Source organism: Alexandromys fortis, unplaced genomic scaffold (genome assembly GCF_014885135.2).
Source record: "Alexandromys fortis isolate MF-2015 unplaced genomic scaffold, M_Fortis_MF-2015_v1.1 scaffold_36, whole genome shotgun sequence".
In the NCBI taxonomy this organism is placed as follows: Eukaryota; Metazoa; Chordata; class Mammalia; order Rodentia; family Cricetidae; genus Alexandromys; species Alexandromys fortis.
The window spans coordinates 9,908,761-9,930,521 of record NW_026067915.1 but is presented as its reverse complement, the minus strand read 5'-3'; the positions used below and the strand labels follow the sequence as shown (position 1 = coordinate 9,930,521).

At 46.0% G+C, this 21,761-nt stretch overlaps 1 protein-coding gene across 1 annotated transcript in view; it reads left to right on the top strand.

Annotated features, from left to right (window-relative positions):
• Fbxw12 (F-box and WD repeat domain containing 12) overlaps positions 1 to 21,761 on the top strand; it is a 35,335-nt gene that overhangs the window by 11,904 nt on the left and 1,670 nt on the right. The window contains 7 exon segments of the mRNA XM_050139546.1: positions 1,926 to 2,050; positions 2,052 to 2,121; positions 4,243 to 4,306; positions 4,360 to 4,538; positions 5,029 to 5,153; positions 19,622 to 19,728; positions 19,786 to 19,953. Coding sequence (XP_049995503.1) covers positions 1,926 to 2,050; positions 2,052 to 2,121; positions 4,243 to 4,306; positions 4,360 to 4,538; positions 5,029 to 5,153; positions 19,622 to 19,728; positions 19,786 to 19,953 — 838 coding nt within the window.

Genomic DNA, 21,761 nt, shown 5'->3' with positions numbered 1-21,761 from the left:
TCATGCTGGGGATTGAACTCGAGGCTTTGTGTCAGAGAGACAAGTACTTTGTCAGCTACGACATGTCCCTAGTCTTGGGGTATTTCTCTTGTAGTTTTAGTATGTAGTTTTTTTTTAAAGATTTATTTATTTATTATATATACAACATTCTGCCTCCATGTATGCCCACATGCCAGAGGAGGGTGCCAGATCTCAGTACAGATGGTTGTGAGCCACCATGTGGTTGCTGGGAATTGAACTCAGGACCTCTGGAAGAGCAGCCAGTGCTCTTAACCGCTGAGCCACCTCTCCAGCCCCTGTTGTTTATATTTTTATTAAATTCCCTTAATGTTGAAATATGGAAGCGGCGGGGCTGCGTCCCCAACACCCCGGCCGCTTGGCTAGCTTATGCCCGAAATAACAGCACACAAACTGTATTCATTTAAAGAACTGCTTGGCCCATGAACTCTAGCCCTTACAGGCTAATTCTTGCACCTGGACTAGCCCATTTCTAATGATGTGTGTAAGTACCCCAAGGTGCGCTTACCGGGAAGATTCTAGCTTAAGTCCATCGTGGGTTGCAGCTGCCTGGGAGAGCAGAGCATGGCGGCTGTCCGGTCTCTCTGAAAGCAGCGCAGAGTCTGACCTCACTTCCTCTTCCGCCCAGAATTCTATTCTGTTTACTCCTCCCATCTATGTTCTAACCTATCAGGGCCAGCCAAGCAGTTTCTTTTATTGCTCAGCCAATGAAATCAACAGATTGATATGACACTCCCACATCACCTTAATATTTATGCTTTTGGCTTTTTGGGTGGTGGTGGGTGGATGGGTGCATTTGTGTGTTTGTGGGTGGGGTGGAGAGTGTTTGTGTGTGTGATGTTTCTAAGCTAAAGAAAAGCCTGGAAGAGAAACTGGTTTTGTTTTCAATGTATAAGAGTTGATGATACAATAACAAATTTTGTGATGATTGAGTCATTGTGAATATGTTTTGTGTGTTATAAAGCAATTTTAAGTGGGGTGTGTTAGTGCATGCTTTTAATCCTAGCATTTGGGATGGAGAGGCAGGTGGATGAGGTCAGCCTGGTCTACAGAGTAAGTTCCAAGACGCTAGGGCTACACAGAGAATCCATGTCTTGAAAACCCAACCAACCAAAGTCAATACAGCCAGAAGTGGTGGCCAAGGCCTTTAACCTCAGCTCTCAGGAGGCAGAGGTAGGTGGAAATCTAAGTTTGACGTCAGCCTGGTCTACATATAGTGAGTTCCAGGGCAGCTAGGACTGTAGAGAGACCATCTCAAAAACATAAATTAAATAAATAAATAAATAAATAAAAAACCAAACACTAGCCCCACGAGACATGGCAATAAGAAGGCACTGCACGCTGCAACTGTTAGGAAAAGGCAAAACTGGCCTGAGCACAGGGTGACGGTTCTTCACACATGTTTGTGAGAGTCAGTTCTCTCCTTCCGCCACGCGGTCCTGGGGATTGCACTCCTATCGTCTGGTTTGCGGGCAAGTGCCTGCTGAGGCGAATTACCAGCCATGTTTTTCTTTACAGTCTGTGGAATGAATGCTTATCTCTGAGCATAGTGCATATGTCCTATTTTCATGTCCACTCCTGCCCCTGAGTAATCTAGATGTTTATAGTTTTCTTTTTTGTTGGGTCTCTTTTTCTTCTTTGAGATAGCCTTGTAGAGCAGCCCCAACTGGTCTGTAACTCGATATTGTAAATCAAACCGGCCTCAAACTTACAGTGTTCCTCCTGCCTCTGCCTCTCTGGGCTGGGGTGACAGGCATGTGCCACCATGCCTAGCTAGAGATGCTTAGAATTTTCGTGTCCTTTGCGTGTAAGAAGTGGTTCCAGTCTGGAAAAGGCTTCCAATTAAAGTTAGTGGGTGAAAGCAGTGGAAATAGCTCCTCAGACACATGGCTACCCTTGTTCTGCAGGGTGTTATGACCTGGGCAAGCCCAGCACAGTCTACCAAGATTGAGAGAGTGGCTACCCCCTCTGAGATGCACATTGCAATCACTGTAGATATGGAATCAACCATCAAGGTGTGGAACTGTCGTGACGACTAACGCCATGTCTGCTTCCTGTGGGTCGCTGGAAGCTGTCCTTACAAAGGATGGCCCATTTGTCTTGGTAAGTGACCCCCCAACTCTAGAGTAGGCATACAGAACAAAACACTGGCCAGTCTGAGGTCCCATCACTGTCAAAACTGTTTGTCCTCTCGGAGTCGTGTCTGCAAACCTGAGAGTCAGTCACAGCACAGGGATAAATGACAGCTGACCTAACCTCATGGACCTTTCCTAAGCCATCTTGTCTTTCTTTGTTTTGGTTTGGTTTGGCTTTTCAAGACAAGGTCTCTTTGTGTAGCCTGGCTGTCCTAGAACTTGCTTTGTAGACCAGGCTGGCCTGGAACTCAGAGATCCTCCTGACTCTCTCTGTCTCTCAAGTGTTGGGATTAAAGATGTGTGCCACCCTCACTATGCTCTTAAGCTGTTCTTTAAAAAAAAATTAAATTTTTCTAGAGGCCTGGGGCGAGATGTCTTAGTATAGGGGTGTTTGCTGTGCAAGCGTGAAGACCTGAGTTCAAATCCCTGGCAATCACATAAAAAGTGGGTAATAAAAAGTACCTAACTGTGTTGGTGGCTCCAGTGCTGTTGGGGTTGGAAACAAAAGGGTGACTGGGACTTGCTGGCTGTTAGTCAGCCTTGCTCCAGGCTCAATAAGAGACTACCTCAAGGGAATGAGGTGGAGACCGAGGGAGCAGGATGCCTGACGTGTACTCACGGGTGTGCACATCCACATACCCATGCACAAATATACATACAACACACACTTTTTCTAAGTGATTTTACATTTCTGTGGTGTGGGACAATGGTCTGTATTCTGTCAGTTATATTTTAAATAAACACTGATTGGACAGTAGCCAGGCAGGAAGTATAGGCAGGACAACCAGACAGGAAGTAGAAGTGGGTCAATGAGAACAGAAGAATTTTGGGAAGAAGGAAGTCATTCCTCAGCAGTCCTGGCCCAGTCACAGAGCAAGCAAGCTGTGACTGCCTCGCTGAAAAAGGTACTGAGCCATGTGGCTAACATAGGCAAGAATAATGGGCTAATATGTTATAAGAGTTAATAAAAATCCTGAGATAATCGGCCAATCAGTTTATAACTAATTAGACCTCAGTGTGATTTCTTTGGGACTTAACAATTGCGGGAACCAGGCTGTACAGAAAACCTCAGACAACATTTTTGCTTCTTTCAAATGTTTATTATTTTTAATGTTTTATTCTTGTTTTGTGTGTATTGGGTGTTTTGCTTGCATGTACATCTGCATGAAAGTGTCAGATCCCCTGGCACTGGAGTTACAGACAGTTGTGGATTGTCATGTGGGTGCTGGGAATTGAACCCAGGTCCTCTGCAAGAACAGCCAGTGCCCTTAGCCACTGAGCCATCTCTCCAGCACTCTAATATTTACTAATGTGGACTCCATAATTTGGACAGAGATAGTGGAGAGAAAACTGAATTTTATCAGATAATAAGGAAAAAGGATAATGTTGACACCCCAGAGAGTCGTTGGGGAAGAGTGGTTTAGGACTTAGAAAATCTCCCTCCTTTATATATGTGTGTATGTTTGAGTCAAAGTCATATGTAGTCCTGGCTGGCCTGGAACTCACTGTGTGGACCATGCTATCTTCAAACTCAGAGATTAGCCTGCCTCTATCTCCTGACTGCTGGGGTTAAAGACATATGCTACCATGTATTGTTTTGTTTTGGGATTTTTGTTTGTTTGTTTGTTTTTTGAGAAGGGTTTCTCTATGTAGCCCAGGCTGTCCTGAAACTCACTATGTAGACCAGATTGGCCTCTAACCTAGAGACCCACCTGCCTCTGCCAAGTATTGTGATTAAAGGTGTGAAACACCACCACCCAGCCCTGTAAAAGTCTCTTTTAAAAAAATGTGTAGCCAGGCAGTAGTAGCACATGCCTTTAATGCCAGCGCTTGGGAAGCAAAGGCAGGCAGAACTGAGTTTGAGGCCTGGTTGTCCCGCCTATACTTCCTGCCTGGCTACTGGTCAACTGACGTTTTATTAAAACAATACAATTGACAGGGTACAAGGCCATTGTCCCACAACACATTTATATCATGTATTAGACACTGGGTTCTAATGTCCTTTCTCAGTACAGGTGTCTTTCCAGTGTTCGGGCTATTATTGATTGTTCAAACTGTCATTGTCATAGTCTGCTTTTCCATGGTCAAGGCCATGGATCTGTCAGTTCACTGGACTGTCTTCATGGTCTCTACCAGGTTAGAGTCCCATGGAAGTAGGGGTATGATTCAGAAGTTGCCCACCTACTTTGTGTTTTGCATGGACCAGTTCATAAAGTTACAGCCTTCTGGTTACCATATTATATCGAGGGCCTAGGATGGATGGGAGTCAGCGATAAGAATGCAATTGTGTTTTCAAGCAAGTCATCTCTATTTGTCTATAACATGCAAGGCATCCAGCTGCAGAGATTTGAAGGCTGCCTGCAAAGGACCATGAAATTACTAGTGGTATGTCTGGGGTGCCTCCTTTCCAGTGGTGGGTTTTTGTTGTTGTTGTTGTTGTTGTTGTTTTGTTTTTGTTTGTTTGTTTGTTTGTTGTTTTTGCTTTTTTTGAGACAGGGTTTTTCTGTAGCTCTGGAGCCTGTCCTGGAACTAGCTCTTGTAGACCCGGCTGGCCTCGTACTCACAGATCTGCCTGTCCTTGCCTCCCAGAGTGCTGGGATTAAAGGCGTGCGTCACCACCACCTGTATGGAATTATGTTTTTTAGCTTATGACTGTTGGGACATGTGCATATGCATGCCCACACAGAGGCCAGAGGCCAGCTTTCCGGAGTTAGTACTTTTCTCTTTCCACCCTTCCACTGACTCGAGGGATGGAACTCGGAGTACCAGGCTCACTAGCAAGTGCCTGTACCTGATGGGCCATCCCATGGGCCCTTTCCCTGTATTTTGATGTCACTTTGACTCCTGCCCACTCACATCTGGGTGTCCTTTGAAGGATCCCCTCCACGTCATCTCTACATTTACTGATGGTTCTTTGGATGTATACACGTGGGAGGAGAGAAGACTATACCTCAGGAAGTGTTACCGTCTACAAAACGAGACACATGTGGGACCAACAAGGTAAGCTCTGCTTTGCAACGTTTAAGTATACCTTAATAATAATAAAAAACCCTTCTGAATAAAAATGCAGTTTACTTTCTGTAAAAAGATATGACTAGGTGTATGATCCCAACATCACATAAAAGCCGGTATTGTGTTGTGTGTGCAGAGGGGGGAAGGGGAGAAATGGGGAGAGACAGAAGCTGCCTCTTTGAGAGGGAGATGGGAAGAGACTCAGGCTGGAAGCTGATCAGTTTGCCTTGGGTGGAGGAGGGAGTGGGCGTGGCCTGTCTCTTAAAGGGACAGAGCAGTCCATTACTCATCTTCAATCCTAGCACTTGGGAGGCAGAGGCAGAGGCAGATGGGTCTCTTGTCAGTTCCAGGACAGCCAAGGCTGTTACAGAAAAACACCCTGCTTTGTGTGTGTGTGTGTGTGGGGGGGGGGGTTGCCAATTCTTGTGACTGTGGCACATACAGCCACCTGTCAGCAGTTAGACTACCACAGTAGAACCCAGACTGTGCCCTTCCTAGTTTGTCTTTAATGGCAGGATGGGCCTCTGAGTTCTGTGCCCACTTGGGTTGCTTCATTCATGGAAGTTTTTTTTTTTTTTTTTTTTTTTTTTTTTTAATCTCCTTTGGCTAACTTTTCCCATGAGTTTTACTTGCCTTCATCCAAATTATTTTCACTGAGCAGGGTGTGCTGGCACACGCCCAGTTCCTAGCTCTGAGCACACCCAGGCAAGGATTGATTGCAAGTTTCAGGTCATCTTGGACAATCTGGTGAAACACCCCCTTACCCTACTCCCAATCTCCAAAAGAATGGAAAAGTTTACTTTGAATTGTTTTTGTCTTTTTTGTTTTTGTTTCTTGTTTGTTTTGTTTTCGAGACGGGGTCTCTCTGAATTGGCCTGGCTGTCCTGGTACTCACAAGGCTAGCCTTGAACTCAGAGATCCACCTTTCTCTGTCTCCTGAGTGGTGGGTTTAAGGTGTAGGCCACCATTGCCCATCCCGAGTCCATTTTCAACAAGGGTCAACAGCACTTGACAACTTACCAATATAATTTATATTACATGTATGACTCAATGATATTTTCTCCCTATGGATATGGGAGCACTTGACAACTTACCAATATAATTTATATTACATGTATGACTCAATGATATTTTCTCCCTATGGATATGGGAGCATACACCTATAATTTCACACTCAGGAAACTAAGGCAGAAGGATTACCTCAAGTTTGAAACCAGCCTAGGCTACATTCAAATTCAATGCTAACCTACATAGTGAAACCTTACTTAAAAATTTTTTTTTCCACTCTGTAGGCTTTCTCTTTGTTTTTTTTTTTTTTTTTTTTTTTTTTTTTTTTTTTTTTTTTTTTTTTTTTCCCACTTTGCTGTGGATAAGCTTTTTAGTTTGATTCAATCTCATTCTCTAATTCCTGGTTTGGTCGCCTGTGTTTGGGGTCCTAGCTAAGAACTCTAGCCTAGCCCAGAGTCATAAAAAGTTTTCTATAGATTTGCTTTTAGTTGTTTCCAAGTTTTGGGTCTGATCTTATCTTGAATCTGTTCTGAGATAATTATTGAATTACTGATTAGTGGGTGGTACATGGATGTGGTGTTTAGCTAACTTCCTCCACACCGTTTATTGGAGACTATCGTTTTCCCTTAAACCGGTCAACCATGAATGTGTGGATTCTGTGACTGGGCTCTGATGGACCTGTTTCTATGACAACGCCGTTCTGCTTTGCGCACAGTAGCTTCGCGGGATGCATTTTAAAATCTAGTATTGTGATAACTCTTATTTTGTTGTTTTGGTCAAGAAGGCCTTCGCTATTTAAAGTGTGTGTGTGTGTTGGTTGTTTTGAGACATCCTTTATATCCAGGCTGGCCTGGAAATTGCTATGTAGCCAAGGCTAGCCTAAAGTTTTATGTATCCAAAGATTGCCTTGAACTCCTGATCTTGCTGCCTCACTCAGTCTCGGTCTTTTGTCATCAGTTTATTCTCTTTCAGGATTTGAAAAGGGCTTTACTATTCCTTCTGCCTTCTGTTGATGTGCTGAGGGAGCTATTGTCATTGGAGGCTGTCACTCGTAGATCCAGGTGTCATGTCCCTCTGATTTCAAGTCTTTTGTTCGGTGTTGTGTGTCATCCCCCTCCTCCCCCATGACAGGGATTCTCCGCAGTTCTGGCTGTCCTGGAACTCACTCTGTAGACCAGGTTGACCTTGAACTCTGAGATCTGCCTGCCTCTGCTTTCAGAGTGCTGGGATTAAAGTTGGTGGTGTGCCAAATTTTGTTCAGTTTTTAGAAATTGGATTATGACGTATCTAGTGTGAATATGTGGAATTTAATGTGTTTGGGCTTGATCAGCTTTTGCCTCTGTAGATTTAGCAATTTGGGAGAGAGATTTGTCTTTCATGTGCTGGGGGAGAGAACCCGGATCTTGCATATGTAAAGTGTGAATTCTGCTAATGAACTTTACCTTTAGGGCATTTTGCTCTGTTCTTAACACCCTGGTGTGGGGTGAGGGAAGGGTTGGTTTTTTTTTTTTTTCCTCAACTTAGTGCAGAGGAAGAAAAGGATGACAGGGCTTCCTGAGTCTGCAGGGCCAGGAGCAGGGGAGGTGTGGACTTGGATTTGCACTCACGGGGCAGGTCTGACATTTATGAGCTCCTGAGAGAGCGTGGTAGATATGCCCCTCCATGATTGACAGGACCGCGCCGCACCGTCACCATGTCACCCGATGGGAAGGGACACATTGATGCTTCTACTATATCCACTTTGAGTAGACCAAGTATAGCCAAGGGAGCAGAATTCAATTTTAAATGAATTTATAAATTAAAAATCTTTTTTTTTGTCTGTGTTTGAGTCAAAGTCTCACTGTGTAGCCTAGACTAACCTCAGACTGCCTCACACTCCTCTGTTTTCCTGCCTCAGCCTCTAAGTTGATGTGGTTTAAAGCATGCGACATCACACTGGGCTTCTCTCGTTGCTAAGTTCAGATAGCCCTGTCAGAACTGAGAACTGTGGCTGAGGCCTAGCACAGGAGGTCGGGATTGGCACTAGTGCTAGGAAGGCTACCTTTGCCAATGTGTGCAGCTGCACAAAAGTAATCTGAGGAGCAGATTTTGAAAGCCAGGGGTACACAGAAAAGCCCTGTCTTGAAAAACAAAATAGGCACTTTTCAAATTATTTTTTGAGATTGTAATACAACTCTACCATCTCCCCCTTCTTCCTTCAAGTCTTCCTATATACCCCCCCCACTCTCTTTTGAATTCTTAGCCTCCTTTTTTCACACCATTTTTTAAATTAAGCCTGCTCATAGTAACATACCTCCTCCAGCAGGGTCACGCCTCCTAATGCTTCCAAGATAGTTCCAGCTAAGGACCAAGTATTCAAACACTTGAACCAGGGGTGGGGAGGAGATTCTTATTCAAGTTGCAACACATGCACACCACACGCATGCACACCGCACGCTTGCACACCGCACGCTTGCACACCGCACGCTTGCACACCGCACGCTTGCACACCGCACGCATGCACACCGCATGCATCCACATACAAAAAGTTCATGACTAAGTCACTTGGGAGGTGAAAGCAAAAGGGTTCTCAGCAGTATGGTGACCAAGGTTAGCGTGGGTCATGACACCCTGTTGCAAAGGAAATAAGACCAAGGCAGTTAAGACCATATCTGCTCTTCCAGATGTCCTGCGTTCAATTTCTGGTAACTCACATGGCAGCTCACAACTGAAAATCCAGTTCCTGGGGATCCAATGTTCTCTTCTGGCCTCCAAGGGCCCTACATGCTTCTGGTGCACAGACACGCAGTCAGACAAAACAAGGCTGCTAGGTGTCTAGGGAAGGATGGCGCATGTCTGCAGTCCCAGCACCCAGGAGGCTGAGCCTGGTCACAGGGAGTTCAAGGCAGCCTGCACTGTGCAACACCCTAAAAGTAAATGAGGCTACTAAGGATAAATGTTCTGAGTTGGGGAATGAAAATAATACAAAGTGAAAAAAAGCAGGCAAAACAATATCTTCGTATCTTCATAGAAGTCCAAGGAATTTCACAATGAAATTCAGGGCGTCTGCCAAATTAGAGTCCTCATCAGAACTCAGACGCCAGACTCCTAGAAAAGCAGTGCTCCTGGAGATGAGCTGTGAGGGGCTCTTGCCACTGGAAGTGAGTGATGGTGGCGGCTGGCTCAGAACAAAACCAGAAATGACTCTCCAAAGTTCAAACAGAGAGGACACTCATTCTTGGCACTGGGCTTCCTGCTAATTGAAGTCCCAGCATGATAGAGGCCCCACAAATTAACCTGAGGATTTTATGAAAACACCATTTGACGCTGTGTCAGACGGCTCAGTGAGAGCACTACAGCCAAGCCTGACTTGTGTCCACTCCCTGGGCCCCACCTGGTGGGAAGATCTCTAACTCTGAAGCTGCTCTCTAGACTCCACTTGCACGTTCCGGCCTGAGTGTGAGCATTTGCTGTCTTCACTACCCACACACAGACTGGCCTCAAAAGAGTTAGAGAAGCCGCAGGAATCAAACCGATTGGAATCTTAGCGTCTATGTAGCCATCCCGTGGTAGAAGATGCTTATGATGTCCACTTCTGATCCGTCGGTCCAGGCCAGTCCAGGTTCTTCCTCAGCCTCAGAAGCCCGCCAGTCGGCACCTGCCGGTAGTCACTGGTCAAATTCTCGCCTCCTGTGTGGTTGATATTTGCACACTGCACTCATGTGTGTGCATCTGGCTGACTGAGGGGGAATTCTGGGACTGCTCAGCTCGACACTCCAGAATGCCTGGGGCTTCAAGCTGTAGATTATAGAGAATCAATCCATGCCATCCCTTTATTAAAGCTCTTTGACCAGATAACCATTTAGTGACATTTAAAATAGCATAGGGAGGGCTGGAGAGATGGCTCAGTGGTTAAGAGCGCTGCCTGTTCTTCCAAAGGTCCTGAGTTCAATTCCCAGCAACCACATGATGGCTCACAACCATCTGTACTGAGATCTGGTGCCCTCTACTGGCCTGCAGGCATGCATACAGGCAGAACACTGTATACTTTTTTTTTTGAGACAGTACACTTAATAAATAAATAAATCTTAAAAAAAAGGTTGCTTTAAAAAAAATAGCATAGGGAGGGGCTGGAGGGATGGCTCAGCAGCTAAGAGCATTTGCTGACCTTACAGAGGTTTTAGTTCCTAGCCCTGCAGTTCACAGCCTTCTGGATCACCTGTAACTCCAGTTCTGGGCGATCCAACACTGTTGTAGGAACCTTCTTGTTTGTTCCCGGTTGCCCAGACTCAACTGCACAGAAACTATTAATTAAATCACTGCTTGCCCTATTAGCTTATGCATATTTCTAGATCACTCTTATCTCCTAAATTAACTCAGTTCTATTATTTTATATTTTACCATCATGCTCGTGGCCTATTGGCAAGGTTCCAACTGGCAGCTCACGTCTTTCCCCTCTGGTGGCTATATGGCATTTCCTGCCTCTGCCGCCTTCCTCCCAGCATTCAGTTTGGTCTTCCCCATCTAGCTCCATTCTGTCCTATCACAGGTCAAGACAGCTTCTTTATTCATTAACCAATAAAAGCAACACATATACAGAAGGACTTCCCACACCACGACATCCTCTCCAAGCTCCTCTGGTACAAGGCAGGCACATGATACACATACATACATTCAGAACACACATTTCAATTTCAAAAATGAAGAACCACATACCCATAAAATTAACTTTTAAAAAATTGTTCTCACTTTAAAAAGTATAAGTAAATGGTTTAAAGCTATGGATCTGAGTACCCTCACCTGTGAGTGTGCACAGGGAGGCCAGAGAGCCGTGTTGCTGTTTCCCTCTCTTGCTCTACATCTTTAAAAACAGTACATTTATGGGGGGGGGGGGTAACATGCATGTTACAGTGCACATGTGAAAGTCAGAAGACAGCTTGCAGAAGTAGGTTCTCTCCTACCTTTTGGGTTCCAGAGGTTTTTACTTCCTGGGCCATCTTGCTAGCCCCTCCATTTTTTTTTTTTTTTTGAGACAGGATATCTCATTGAACTTGGAGTTTACCCTTTCCTCTAGGCTGGCTGGCCAGCGAAGCCCACGGCAAGGGGGTTAAGGACGCGCTGCAGGGGATCTGAACTCCTGCTTCACTTCATGGCAGCTCTGCACTCATTGAGCCAACTCCCCAGCCCCAGACTTGACTAGTGTATTCTGTACAGTGACATTTCCAGGAAAAGCCATTCTATATCACATAAACTTTGTGTTAAAGGCACTTCGGGACGATCTGGACCTGCTCCTGCCACATAGAAGCGTGGTCTGAAGTTGTCTTTTACCTATTGGCATTCATTATTTCATGGTAAACAATCTGAAAATCTTAAGTGGAAAGTTCTGGAACTAGGCTGGGGATATGGTAAAGTGCTTGCCTAGCATGCCCCAAACCCTGGATTTGATCCCTATCGACACACACACACACACACACACACACACACAGTGTAAAGTTTTACCCTGCAGGTTAGAGAGATGACTCAACACTTGCACTCTTGCAGACAGTCTAGGTTCGATTCCCAACACCCATAGAGTGGCTCGCAATGGTCTATTTTCAGTCTGTAGTTTTAAGAGAATCTGACCCAATGCCCTCTTCTGACCCCTGAGGGCACTACATGCATGTGGTACACAGACATGCATGTAGGCAAAGCCACACATATATAAAATAAAAACCTTTAACCTACTGGATAGTGTCACACATCTTTAATCCCAGCACTCAGGAAGCAGAAGCAGGTGGATCTCTCTGAGTTCAAGACCAGCCTGGTCTACAGAGAAAATTCTAGGAGAGCTAATTCTATGTAGGAAACCTTGTCTCAAAAATAGTAAAACAAAAAATAAATCTTTTTTTTTCTTTTTTTTAAGATTTATTTATTTATTATGTATACAACATTCTGCCTTGATGTATGCCCGCACGCCAGAGGAGGGCGCCAGATCTCAGTACAGATGGTTGTGAGCCACCATGTGGTTGCTGGGAATTGAACTCAGGACCTCTAGAAGAACAGCCAGTGCTCTTAACCGCTGAGCCATCTCTCCAGCCCCAAAAAATAAATCTTAAAATTATGCTGGGTTGATGTAGTAGAACAAGCTTTCAATCCCAGCAATCAGGAGGCAGAGGCAGGTGGATGTCTGAATTCAAGGCCAGCCTGTTTCATGGAGTGAGTTCCAGGACAGCCAAACAGTACACAGAAAAACCTGTCTCAAAAATAAATTAAAGGGGGCTGGAGAGATGGTTCAGAGGTTAAGAGCACTGACTGCTCTTCCAGAGGTTCTGAGTTCAATTCCCAGCAACCACATGGTGGCTTTTGCAACCATCTATAAAGATATCTGGTACCCTCTTCTGGTTTGTAGGCATGCATGCAGACAGAACATTGTACACTTAAATAAGTTAATTAAAAAAATGGGCTGGAAAGATGACTCACTGGCTGTTCTTCAAGAGGACCTGAATTCAATTTCCAGCAACCACATGGTGGCTCATAACTATCAGTAACGCGCCCTCTTCTGGCTTGCAGGCATACATGCAGACAGAACACTATGCACATAATGTTTAAAATAAAATAAAAAGTATAATCTATTGGTTACTTTTCTCATTGATATAACAAAACATCTGAAAAAGCACCTCAAGGGACAGTTTACTTGGGCTAATGGTCTACTGGGAGACAGTCCATCATAATGGCATCATGGTGGCGGAGTGTGAAGAAGTTGCTTACAGTGTGTCTATAGTCCAGCAGAGCAGACACTCTCTTGCTCCTTTGTCCCTTTTTAGTCAGTTCATGGGATTGTGCTGCCTGGATTCAGGGTGGGTCTCCCCCCTCAGATACACCTCTCAGGAAACAACCTCAGACTTGCCTAGAGGTATCCAGACAGGCTGACCCTGAACATTAACCCACCACCCACGGTCTAAGCAGTGTTGAAAACTTGCTTGGTTTCATCCAGGGCATGAATCATCCTTTTGTCCAACATGCGCCCACTCTATCCACTACCCATTCATTAGTCACTTAGTGGCTGCCTGCCTTCTGGGACAAACTGTCACAGTGTATCAGTCAGTGGTGATGAACACAGCCGGGAGCAGCATCCTCCTCAAACAAAGGAGCTGCTGCGGGGATTTATTCAGGGCTTCTGTATGACTCACAAGGGAAGGCACTTAAGGGTCAGGTCAGGCACATTTTTGAGTATGCTCAGTTTAAAGCCCTAATCCAGGAGAGATGGGCTTGGGTCTGTATTTCTGGGTGAGCTCAGCTCAGTGAGCACATGGTCAAAGGATATGAAGGTAAACAAAAGGCTTCTGCTTTCTTTCCAAAGCGTTTTTTTTTTTGCTGAAACAAAAGGACCTTTTCAAAGCACCTGAAGGTGGCTGCCTTGTTTTGTCACTAACAGCAGGGCCACTGGCGGGGTGCCTCCATTGTATGACTCACAAACCAGCTTTGCTTTGTTTGTACTGTCTGGCTAGATTATCATCTATCTATATCTATATCTATCTATCTATCTATCTATCTATCTATCTATCTATCTAAATTGTATTGATTTTTGTTGAGCTCTACATTTTTCTCTGCTCCCCTCCCTGCCTCTCCCCTCCCCTTCAACCTCTCTTCCAAGGTTCCCATGCTCCCAATTTACTCAGGAGATCTTGTCTTTTTCTACTTCCCATGTAGATTAGATCCATGTATGTCTCTCTTAGGGTCCTCATTGTTGTGTAGGTTCTCTGGGATTGTGATTTTTAGGCTGGTTTTCTTTGCTTTATGTTTAAAAACTACTTATGAGTAAGTACCTATGATGATTGTCTTTCTGGGTCTGGGTTACCTCACTTAAAATGATGTTTTCTAGCTTCATCCATTTGCCTGCAAAATTCAAGTTGTCATTATTTTTTTCTGCTGTGTAGTACTCCATTGTGTAAATGTACCACATTTTCCTTACCAATTCTTCAGTCAAAGGACATTTAGGTTGTTTCCAGGTTCTGGCTATGACAAACAAAGCTGCTATGAACATAGTTGAGCACATGTCCCAAAAGTGGTATTACTGGGTCTTGAGGAAGGTTGTTTCCTAATTTTCTGAGAAATCACCACACTGATATCCAAAGGGGTCGTACCAGCTTGCATTTCCACCAGCAATGCAGAAGTGTTCCCTTTACCCCACAACCTCTCCAGCACAAGTTGTCATCAGTGTTTTTGATCTTGGCCATTCTTACAGCTGTAAGATGGAATTTCAGAGTTGTTTTGATTTGCATTTCTCTGATGACTAAGGATGTTGAGCATTTCCTTAAGTGTCTTTCAGCCATTTTAGATTCCTCTGTTGAGAGTTTTCTATTTAGGTCTGTACTCCATTTTTTTTTATTGGATTATTTGTTCTTTTGATGACCAGTTTCTTGAGTTCTTTGTATATTTTGGAAATCAGAGCTCTGTCTTATGTGGGGTTGGTGAAGATCTTTTCCCATTTTGTAGGCTGTTATTTTGTCTTGTTGACCGTGTCCTTTGCTTTACAGAGGCTTTTCAGTTTCAAGAGGTCCCATTTATTAATTGTTTCTCTCAGTGTCTGTGCTACTGGGGTTATATTTAGGAAGTGGTTCCCTGTGCCAGTGCATTCGAGTGTGCTTCCCACTTTCTCTTCTATGAGGTTCAGTGTGGCTGGCTTTATGTTGAGGTCTTTGATCCATTTGGATTTAAGTTTTGTGTATGGTGATAGATATGGGTCTATTTTCATTCTTCTACATGTTGATGTCCATGGATTTTCTTTTCCCTCCGTTTTGATTTGGTTTGAGGATGTTCTGGTAGGGGTGTTGGAGACAGAACTTACTATGTGGCCCAACGGTACTGGTGGGTACAAGAATTCTCCTGCCTCAGCCTGCTAAATGCCGAGGTTATAGTCAAGAGCTGCCATGACCAGGATGTCTTTCATTTTAAAAAAGCTTTAAAATGATGATGAATGGACTGTGACCTGCAAGCCAAATAAACGTTTTCTTCCCCAGGTTGCTTTTGGTTACAGTGTTTATCACAGCCATAGCAACCTAACTGGGACACCTTAGCAACTGTCTTACCAGGGGGTAGCATATGCACATGACTGTGAGTGGCCTTGAGCCCAGGGATCTCCCTGGAGCTGTAGTTACCAGTGGTTGTAGATTTACAAGTGGATGTCGGTACTGAGCAGTGAACTCATGTCCTCTTCCCAGCGGTGCATGCTCTTAATCCATGAACCATCTCAGCCCCATTAAGTTTTTTTTATACTTTATTTTTATTTTATATACATTGGTGGTTTGCCTTCATGTGTATCTGTGTGAGGGTGTTAGAACCTCTGGAGCTGGAGTTACAGTTGCAAGCTGCTATATGGGTGCTGGGAATTGAACCTTGGTCCTCTAGAAGAGCAGCCAGTGCTCTTAACTGCTGAGCCATCTCTCCACCCCCCCCATTAAAACTTAATTACTATTTTTAATTGATTGGGGGCAGACCTGCCATGGTGCACTTTTGAAAGTTGGTTTCCTCCTCCTACAATGTGGGTCCTGGAAGTTGAACTCAGATTGTGAGTCGTGGTCGCAAGCGCCTTTACTCTCTGAGCAGGAGAGTTGTCACCTGCTCCGTCTGTCTGTCTGTCTTTTTTTTTAAATGACAAAATTCTGCAGTGATAGTTAATTTAAGTCTTTTTTTTGTCATTTAGTTTTTGTTTTTTTGAGACAGGGTTTCTTTGGGCAGCCTTGGTTGTCCTGGAACTCACTCTGTAGACCAGGCTGACCTCAAACTCACAAAGATCTGCCTGCCTCTGCTTCCCTGAGTGCTGGGCTTAAAGGTATGCACCACCACTGCCCAGTTGACAGTTAATATAAATTTTCTAATTTTTCTGACTGTTGATTTCCTGTGAATTGGGATATAGAAGAGTGTTTCAACTAGAAACAGATGCATCTTGTGTCCTTTTAAGCACACTATAACATGCAGGGATTCAACGTAACCTGACTGTAGCCATAACTATTGTGGTCTGGTCTCCTCCCTTTGTTCCCCATTGGATGATAGCTAATTGGAATATGTGAAGCTTTAGACCCTGCACCTGGTGCCAACAGTGCCAGGAACCATCTTGACATCTTTAGTATTAGCTTGAGAAAAGCAGGCATTAGCTTAAATTGTGTTTGTCCTCACTCCAGAAGCTCCTTTCTGCTCGCACAGATTGGGGGGGGTCCACTGGTCTCGTTGCTACCCACAAACATGCTTTTGGCAATCTGGAATCCTGGTTTGTCTGCCTTTTTCCAGGGTCTCATGGTATTTGCAGCCTGTCCACACACCATGGTTCTTTCTCCACATGATGGCTATGCACCAGTAATTTAATACTGATTGCAACGGCAGGAGAATAAGAAATTAGCCTTAAAGTTATTAGTCTTGTGTTAGACCAGTTGTTCAGAGAATTGAGGACAATGGAAATGACTTCAATAGTCAATATTTTAAAACAAGGCAAAGTAAGCTGGGTATGGTGGCACACACTTTTAATCCCAGACTTGGGAGGAAGAGGCAGATCTCTGAGGTCCGGGACATCCAGGGCTACAGAGAGAAACCCTATCTGGAAACAAAAGATACAAGGCAAAGTGGGTGAAGGGAAATGCCCTTCTGCACTTGCAGGATCTAGAAATGCGATCTGCAGTTAGCCGTTACCTCAGTTTGTCAATTTTATACAAGCTAGAGTTACCTGGGGAAGTCCTTCAACTGAGAAAATGCCTCTGTCCTGCTGGCCTGTAGGGAAGACAGTAAGGCATTTTCTTGATTGATGATTGATGTGGGAGGATGCGGCCACTCCCACCCCACTTCTGTCCCCAGGGCAGTATCCCGAGTGACATAAGAAAGCAAGCCAGGCAAGCTCATGGTACTGGTCTCTGACCTCTGCTTCAGTTCCTGCCTCTAGTTTCCTGCCTTGGCTTCTCTGATGATGAATGGACTGTGACCTGCAAGCCAAATAAACGTTTTCTTCCCCAGGTTGCTTTTGGTTACAGTGTTTATCACAGCCATAGCAACCTAACTGCAACAGCTTAGCAACTGTCTTACCAGGGACTTCCCTGTGGCCATGTGAACTCTGAGAGGGACATTTGAGTGAGAGCAAGGTTCTCTGGGTGGCTGGCACTCAGTAAATGCTTCTCCCCATGGCAAATGATGAGACTGGGACCTCTGTGGTCTAAGACATCTGCTGGCCTTGGGCTGGATCTGCTGGCAAGGCTGTATGAGTTTTCTTCTGCTGGCTGGGCTCAGAAAGAAAACAGTTGTACTGACAAGGGAATAAATGACAACCATTTGATTGAGCTCCCTTGACACTGAGAAAAATCCCACCAAGAGAGTGGCGGTGGCGCACGCCTTTAATCCTAGCACTCAGGAGGCAGAGTCAGGCGGATCTCTATGAGTTTGAGGACAGCTTGGACTACAAAGCAAGTTACAGGACAGCCAGAGCTGTTATACAGAGAAACCCTGTCTCAAAAAACAAAAACAAAAATCCTATTGAGAATGCCACTTACTATAAAGCCAGATGCTTGTGTGCATTTGAGGGCTTCTTTGCCTTTTAAAAGGGCAGACGGAGCTCACTAAGATGCCTGATGACCTGTTTTTGATCGGACCCACGTGGTGGAAGAGAACTGACTCCCTCTCACCACATGAGCACCATGACGAATTCTGCTTAGAGCCTGAAAAAGCCAACCAGGCAAGGGACAGGTGGTGCATGACAAAGAATTTTATTGATGAGCTAGCTGTTCACAAAATGACCAGGCAGAGGACAAGGCTACCGGGAATTGATTATTTTCTAGAAACAGGTAACTGGAGACCAGGTGGCACATTCTCATGGGTGATGTCAGTGACCAGGTATGCAGACCTGACCTCATTACTGGTCACAGATGTTTTTCAGCTCTGCAGATCTCAAGAGAAACAGTAATTGTTTTTGTCCAAATGACTGTTTCTTCAGGTTGTCCTTACTGGTTAGTTGTGCAGAGTTCCTGGCATATTACGCAGTGGACAGACTAGACAGGTAGCTGCCCAGAGGCCTGTTCTGGCCCAGCAAACACACAGTGGTAGCACAGTACTTTGGAGGCAGAGGCAGGTGGATCTTTGAGTTCAAAGCCAGCCTGGTCTACAGTGTGAGTTCCAGGACAGCTAGGGATATACACAGAAAAACCCTATCCATTTTTTTTTCGAGACAGGGTTTCTCTGTGGTTTTGGAGCCTGTCCTGGAACTAGCTCTTGTAGACCAGGCTGGTCTCAAACTCACAGAGATCTGCGTGCCTCTGCCTCCCAAGTGCTGGGATTAAAGGCATGCGCCACCACCGCCCGGCTGAGAAACCCTATCTTGAAAACAAAACCACTTCACCTGATTACTGTAGAGGCCAGGCAGAGTTAAATATGAAGCCAGGCAAACTGAGGGGAAGGAGGAGGAAGGAAGGGAGGGAGGGAGGGAGGGAGGGAGGGAGGGAGGGAGGGAGGGAGGGAGGGAGGGAAAGTAGTAGTAGGAGAAAGAATTCGATTTTAATGTTCTGTTTCAGAGTTACAAACTCAGCTTATGACAAAGTCCTAAGGACAGAAGGGCTCCCTGTGTAGTATGTGAGGGGGACATTGAATCTCAACGAGGACCCAGGTCTCAGTTTCTGCCCTTCCATGTGATCAATGTGGCTACCTTAGGAGGGCTCAATGTGGAACTTAGACTTTCTGCTCCCTCCCCTTCCTCATCTTCCGAGAAACCTGTGTGGAGTGGATCAGCCAGCAGGGTCTGGTCTCTTGGCAAGGAGAACCTGGAGAGGACCTGGGTTCTGTCCTTGCAGCGAAAGCTTTCTCACGGTGACTTCTCTGGCAGGTGGTTAGGGCATGACTTATAGAAGCAGGGGCTGAGGCTGCGTAGTCTGTTCTGTGTGGGCACTGCCAGGTGAAAGTCCAGTTCTTACACTCTCAGCCCGTGGAGCTTTCTACCAGGGCTCCCTTCCTTCAGGGTGACCACACACACATCGCACACATGTGCTGTTACATTCGAACACAATGAGGAGCCTGGGAGGAAGCGGCACTATACACGGGGCTCCAAATGTACCTCTGTGGGGGGGTGAGGCATGCAGGTATACTGGCTTTCACATCCCTGGGGGCCTGTGCCTTTGATCCACAGATGAAGCTATAGACTGAGAACCTGTCTTCTGCAGCCAGAAGCTTGCTGCTGTTCTTGGATCACAGCCTGGAGAGACAGCACGGGGGCACCGCCAGCTCTGAACGTTGAAATTTCTAAGGTCCTCCAAGTAGAGTGTGTGGCTCCTCCCAAGGAGAACCAGGACATGGGGGAGAGGGAGGGTCCTAAAAACCAGGAGACTTGGGGCCAACTCTTGCTATGGCTGGAACAGTCTTGCATAGAGACCCTGCTGGTCACTTACAGAGTTGGCATGAAAGATGCTCATGTTGGTCCCATCATTTGTCTTTTCCATTGCTTTCTGCTCTGCTCTGCACTGCAGAGCTGCCCTCAGACAGCCTGAAAGAAGTTCGGCAAGTGGGAAGAGCATCCTCCTGTCATGGCCACCTGCAGCAGATGCGGTGCCTGCGCATCACCCCTGCAGCTGCGGTAGGTGCGGTGCCTGCGCATTGCATTGCCCCTTCAACAACATTGCCCTCCATTCAGCTGCAGTTTTCCACTCGCCCCAGCTGCCTGCTTTTCTCTTCAAGCTCAATGCTGGGGACAGCTGCTCCACCTCTGGTGTGTGGAGACCTGGCCTGAGGAAGCTGCAGTTCACACCCCCTCTAACGCCCGCCATCTGTGAAGTGGCTCTGGACAAACTGTCCTTTCCTGGTACGTACCACCAATGCCCTGCCTGGACCTGACCAATCTAGTGGTTGTTACCTCATTAAACCCTTCGAGATGCCAGCTTAAGAGGTCACTCAACACAGGATGGCCCCCACCATGCACCAGAATGATGCTTCCCTTCTCTGAAGATATCCAGCCACTGAGGGAAGTGAAATTAGAACCCAGGTCTCTTAACTCCCATGGCAGGGCATGGGCCTTATGTCTGGGAAGGCAGTGAAGTCTGGGGTGGAGGGAAGGTTCAAGCAAGAGGGGCTTGAATCCTCGTGGTGGCAAACATTCACCATGGTAGTGAAGCATCTTGGCACCACCAACCTATCTAACCCCAAGCCTGAGCCAAGAGCATGGTGTCAGCTTCCCTGCCCACCACAGCCGCGACAAGTAGAGACAGGCTGCGGGCAACGGAAGCAACGGTGGCCCCTTCTGTGGATGACTTTCAGCTTCTCTCTTTTCCACCCTTCCACCAACGTACGGTCACTACCACTGCTGGGAAGCCACAACGGTTTTCCTACTGGCTACTCACTGCTACAGGATCATTTTCTGTCCTGAGCTGGGGTGCTCCCAGAGGCCAGAGGTGTCACATCTCCTGGAGCTGCAGTTACAGGCGGTTGTAAGCCACCTAATATGGGCGCTGAGGACCAAGCTACTCTGGAAGAACAGGGCTTGTAACTGCACAGCCATCGCAATTCTACACTATGGCCAGAAGATGGCAGTATGAAGCCAGACACCAGCCATGGGACGGCACATTCCTTTTTCTGCAGGTTCTCTGTGGGGTAGACAGCTCATAGGTCTCAGGAACAGGTCCTCCAGATAATCCAAGCACTTCTGCCTCCCCCATCAATCTTGCAGCCAAGGAAGAAATTTTCTTTCAAACACCACCTTCAATTTCTGGTAAGTTTGGAATGGGATAAACTATCTTTTTTTTTTTTTTTTTTAAAGATCCCTGTCTACCCTTGACTGGTTTAGAATTAACTGTGTAGACCAGGCTAGCCTTGAACTTGGAGTGACTGTCCTATCTCTGCCCCTCAAATGCTGGGACTACAGGTATCCACCACTATGCCTGGCAAGAACAGACACCTTCTTAAAATAATAAACTGGGCAGTGGTGGTGGTGTACCACTTTAATCCCAGCACTCAGGAGGCAGAGGCAGGCGGATCTCTGAGTTCCGAGACAGCCAGGGCTACACAAAGAAACCCTGTCTTGAAAAAACAAAACAAAAATAACGAGCTTTGCCTATGTGCCTGCCTGGTGCCCACAATAGCTCTCCTGGGCCTGGAGTTGCTACCATGTGGGCGCTGGGAATAAAGCCTGGGTCTCCTGCAAGAGCAGCGAGTGCTCTTCTCTGCTGAGCAGGCTTCTGAGATCCAGCTGGGCCTGGTGGCGCTGAGCTGTCATCTCTGTAGTCAGGGGGCTGAGGCAGGAGCAATACTGTGAAAACCAGGCTAGCCTAGGCCGAGACCTTTCCTAAGAAAATCTGCATGCAGGTATGAGAATTTATCAAGACTTGTAGTCATGGGAAAGTGTGTCAGTGAAGTACCCACAGAGGCCAGAAGAGGGCATCAGATCCGCCGGAAATGGAATTTAAGTGGTAGCCACCTAATGTGGTTGCCAGGAACAGAACTCAGGTCCTCTGAAAGAACAAGTGCTGGTAACCACTGTGGTCTTTCCAGCCTTTTATCTTTGACACAGGATCCTGAAAAAAGATGAAGCCATGAACCCCCCTGCCTTAGCAGACCGGGGGTGGATGTGCACTTTTTAGTGTGTTCTCCTGCAGAATCCTGGTAACACAGGCACTG